Source organism: Rhinolophus sinicus, linkage group LG07 (genome assembly GCF_036562045.2).
Source record: "Rhinolophus sinicus isolate RSC01 linkage group LG07, ASM3656204v1, whole genome shotgun sequence".
Taxonomy (NCBI): domain Eukaryota; kingdom Metazoa; phylum Chordata; class Mammalia; order Chiroptera; family Rhinolophidae; genus Rhinolophus; species Rhinolophus sinicus.
In genome coordinates this window covers 90,521,930-90,526,537 of record NC_133757.1, presented here as the reverse complement: position 1 = coordinate 90,526,537, position 4,608 = coordinate 90,521,930, and the positions used below count along the sequence as shown (strand labels likewise).

The following is a 4,608-nucleotide window of genomic DNA, read 5'->3' as shown; positions in this document are numbered from 1 at the left end:
TGACAGCTCTGTTGGCCATTCCAGAAAAAGAGTTCCAAAATTGCTTTGAAGGGTGGACTAGGCAGTGTCATCGGTGCATAGCTTCCCAAGGGGAGTACTTCGAAGGTGACCATAGTGATATTCAGCAATGAGGTATGTAGCACTTTTTCTAGGATGAGTTCGTGAACTTAATTGTCAGACCTCATAGTATGAATTCAGTGCTATCAGAAATAACTGTTTTAAGCCAAAAAACGCTTCAAGCCAAAAATTGCCAAATCCTTCTATGAGGTTTTTCAAAAATTTGAAATGATTCAAGTTGGGGGTTTTAGGCTTGCTAGCCTGATTCTCTTAATGTTAAGTACTTTCCCCAGGTCCCCTAGAGAGTATGTGACTAAGGCTGAAACCTAGCTCAGGGACAGAGGATCTGGTACCAAACGTAGTCACATTTCCCCAGTGTGGTTGATGTGAGTGTAGCTGGACTACAGGGCTGGGGAAAGAGATCCATGGTTAGCTCAAAGGTGGCAGTGAGCAGGGTGACCAGATAAATACTAAGTAGACTTTATTACATGGAATTATATTTTCTCATCCCCAGGATCCAATAGAAACCTAAGAGGCGTGACTGCTTTCTGACCAGGAGATTTGCTGAGCTTGGCTTATGGTAATATCCTCTGAGCTGCCAAGCGCAGCTAGTTCTCCAACGACTCTGATTGGCTGCAGGTGGGCAGTGGTGCTCTGGGCACATACCTCTGTAGCTAAGGACGTTATAGGACATCAAGGGCTGCCCATAATTGACAAAGAAAATTTAGGACAGGAAGTACGGTGAGATCTGAGGGTGCATCTGCTTCTCGGCGGAGAGATCCCACAGAACCCAAACTCCTGAAAAAAACCCACCCCAGTCCAATCTTTCCTTCACGGCCCCATGGAGGTCGAAGCAGCCCTGGCAGGACTCCAGGCAGAAGTCAACTGTCCCATCTGTCTGGATTATCTGAGAGACCCTGTCACCATCGAATGTGGGCACAACTTCTGTCGTTCCTGCATCCAGAAGTCCTGGGCTGATGTACGGGACAGGTTCCCTTGCCCTGTGTGCCGCCACCCATGCCAACAGAGGCACTTGAGGAGCAACACCCAGCTGGGAAGGATGATTGACATTGCCAAGCTCCTGCAGATGACCAGGAGCAAGAAGAAGAGGCAGGAAGAGGAGTGCTTGTGCGAGAAGCACCACCAGGTCCTGAGCCTCTTCTGCGAGGAGGACCTAGAGGTGTTGTGTCCCCTGTGCACTCAGCCCCCTGAGCACCAGGGCCACCAGGTGAGGCCCATGGAGGAGGCCGCCTGTGATCACAGGCAAAGACTCAGCAGTTACATCGAGCCCCTGAAGAAGCAGGTGGCAGATGTTCAGAAACTAGTAGCCACGCAAGACAGAAAACTAGTAGAACTGAGAGAGAAGGTGCAAAACAGGAGATGGAAATTAGCGTCTGAACTTGAGCATCTGATGCGATCTGTAGAACATGAAGAAGAGGCAGTTGTCTTGAGGCTGGTTGAAGACGAGAAGGACATTCAAGAGAAACTCAGTGCAAACATAACGGCATTTTCAGAGCACATTTCCACCCTCAAAGGTCTACTAAAGGAGGTGGCTGAGAGGAGTGTGATGTCCGATGTGAAATTGCTGACGGATATCAAGAGTGTCCTCCACACGTGTGAAAGCCTGAAACCCCCAGCTGTCTATTGGATCCAGTTAAGGAGAGAAGGATGCAGCCTTCCTCCACAGTTTTCAGCTCTGAAGAAAATTATACAGAAATTCAGAAAAGAAGTGACTCTGGATCATGAGACAGCACATCCTGATCTGCTTGTGTCTGACGATAAAAAGTCTGTGACATTTATGAGGAAAAAACAAAGGTTTCCTCGGAATCCAAAGAGATTTACGGTTGATCCAGTTGTCCTAGGTTCTGAAGGGTTCAACTGTGGCCGACATTACTGGGAGGTCCAGGTGGGTGACAAGCCCCAGTGGGCTGTGGGGGTTTGTAAAGACTCCCTTTCCAGGAAGAGAAAGCATCCCCCGTCAGAGCACAACAAATGCTGGACAATTCAGCTGCAGAATGGTGACTATGTGGCACGATCGTGTGTTCCTGTCACTCTTGTGCTGAAGGAAAAGCCCACAGGAGTTGGCATTTACCTGGACTATGAGTTGGGTCAGATTTCGTTTTATAGTTTGAATGACAGGTCTCACATCCATTCTTTCATGGATAAGTTTTCTGAAGTACTAAAGCCATACTTCTGCATCGGATGTGATGCTAAACCTCTTACAATCTGTGCCATAAGAGATTATGAAGGATGAACTGTGATTTTGCCTCATTTTCCTCCTGTAATTTATGGACAGTGGTTAGAATTTTGTACAACTCTCCGTGAATGTAGCACCAACATTTTTAAAATGCCTATTTGACTTAACGTACATGAAGAAAGTTTTTTTTTGTTTTCTATTTTTTAAAATTTTTGCTTCAATAGCATTAGAGATGTTGTGGGAACACATGGAGAAGTGGAGAATAACTGTAAAGTGTTTCTGGAATTCTGGGATTAGTGTATAGACTACCCGCAGTGCGAGGAACCAGGAACGTGGAAGAAAAGGTACACGGTGTGGGCAGAAGAGCTGTTGTGTGTCTCTTCAATCTGGACCCAGGGACTGGAGAGCTGGCCGTGCAGCCAGCTCGGTCAGCACTGTTTGCGGCTCAGAGCATTGTGTGGGTCCCCCTGACAGACTTCATGATGAGGCACAGCAACCCCGACTGTGCCTGTTTCTCAATGGCCCACTGATGACCACACCCGCACAACTGCCGTCCCTCTTGGAACCGAGAGGAGCTATTAGGTTGGTGCAAAAGTAATTGCGGTTTTGCAATATTTTTTTTTTCACCTTTTAAACTGTGATTACTTTTGTCCCAACCTGAAAAATACTTTCTCTCCCTGCCTTGTCTGCTGCTCACTCTGCCGAGAGAGGAATTTTAGTAGCAATACCCGGATAGATCACTGAAATTGCCAAGCAACTCCAAATAAGTATGAGCGGGAGAAAAAGGCAGGGAGGGAAATACTATGGTGTTCACCCTTTTTTGTGAGAAGGACCTAGACAGTTTTTGTCTGCGATACAATCTCCCACTCGGCTCACCTTTTGTTAGATTGGGCAAGGGGCATTAAGCAAAAACTACATTAAGAGCACAGAATATTAGAGGGAGATTAAATTCTGGTTTGGAGCCAATTGATGTTCTTGTTGGAAAATGAACAGGCTGCAGCCTTGAAAACTGTGGGGACAGAGCCCGGAGTGCAGTTTCCAGGCTCTCGCCCTCTCGTGGAAAGGTGCTGGCTCAGGTAGTAAATGGCCATCAACTGTGATTGCATGGCCATCAGCTGTGGCTAGTTGGCTGTCAGCTGTAACCAGTGAGCCATTGCCCACTAATATAACTGCTGTGGCTATGCTAGCAGCAAAAGGGGGACTAGCAAGAAGATGGTGGCTGAGCTAACAAGCGCGGATTGCAGTTAGCACGGCGGATTGAAGCTAGCAGGTGAGGTTGGTTGGCAGAGACAAGTGGACAGTAGGTTGTGAATTGTGTGGCTCCTGCTTCCTGTGTCTCCAACCCAGCCACCAGCGAGACTGTAGTGGTACGACTCCCCTGCCTATGATCCGTGGGTGTTCCTTTTTGGCCTCACCATGTCCTGCGTTCTTATGTGGGGAGCCAGAGCAGAGACCCAACATGACACCCGGAATGACAAAAGCCTGAAAATATAAAGAATAGGATATTACACAAACTAAATGAAAAAAAATTTAGATCATGTTTTCATACTCAAAGATCTAAGGGAGAGCAGAGAGAATGTGTTAGTCAGATTGACAATTACTAAGTGATATTAAAATTCTCCACAACAGGTAATAAATGATAAAAACTCTGCAGCAGGCTTTTGTCACAAAATGGCCTACAAAACTATCAATTCAAGATAAAATCTGTTTCTGGATTCTGAAACAGCACATCCTAATCTTATGTTTTCCAAAGAGAAAAGACCACAAAACTATAATCAAAAATTCTGTCAGGCTGGCTTACTAGGAGCAATCACCAAGATAGACCATATCATGGACCATAAAACAAGCCTTAACAAATTTAAATAGAAATCACACAAAATACATTCTCAGACCATTCAGAATAAAAATAGAAATCAGTAATGGATAACTGGAGAATCCTCAGATATTTAAAAATCAAATAATGCACTTTTAAATAACCCATGGGTCAGAGTTAAGTCTCAGGGAAATTTAAAAAAAAACACGTTTTTGAAGTAAATGAAAATACAGCCATGTTTATGGGGGTTAGTCGAAGCAATATTTTCAGGGAAATCTATAGCATTAAATGTATTAGAAAAAAAGATCTAAAATTAGTAACACGAGCTTTTGTATTAAGAAACTAGATAAAAAAGCAAATTAAACATAAAGCAAGCAGAATAAAATTTGAGCAGAAATATGAATTTAAAAATTGGAAAAAATGGAGAAAATCAACAAAACCAAAACTGATTCTTTGAAAAGATAAAATTGAGAGGCAATAAATTAGTAACCAGCATAAAGACCAACATAGTTTGGGATTTCAAATGCATGCTCTTTCTGCT

At 44.3% G+C, this 4,608-nt stretch overlaps 1 protein-coding gene across 1 annotated transcript; it reads left to right on the top strand.

The window, feature by feature from the left end:
• The first annotated feature begins 898 nt into the window (after positions 1-898).
• Positions 899-2,311, top strand: LOC109454201 (tripartite motif-containing protein 75). Its single transcript, XM_019744626.2, has one exon. It carries the CDS (start codon positions 899-901, stop codon positions 2,309-2,311), a length of 1,413 nt encoding a protein of 470 aa, XP_019600185.2.
• Positions 2,312-4,608: the final 2,297 nt, after the last annotated feature.

Coding starts and splice junctions, on each gene's coding strand:
- LOC109454201 (XM_019744626.2), top strand. CDS start 899: ATGGAGGTCGAAGCAGCCCTGGCAGGACTCCAGGCAGAAGTCAACTGT.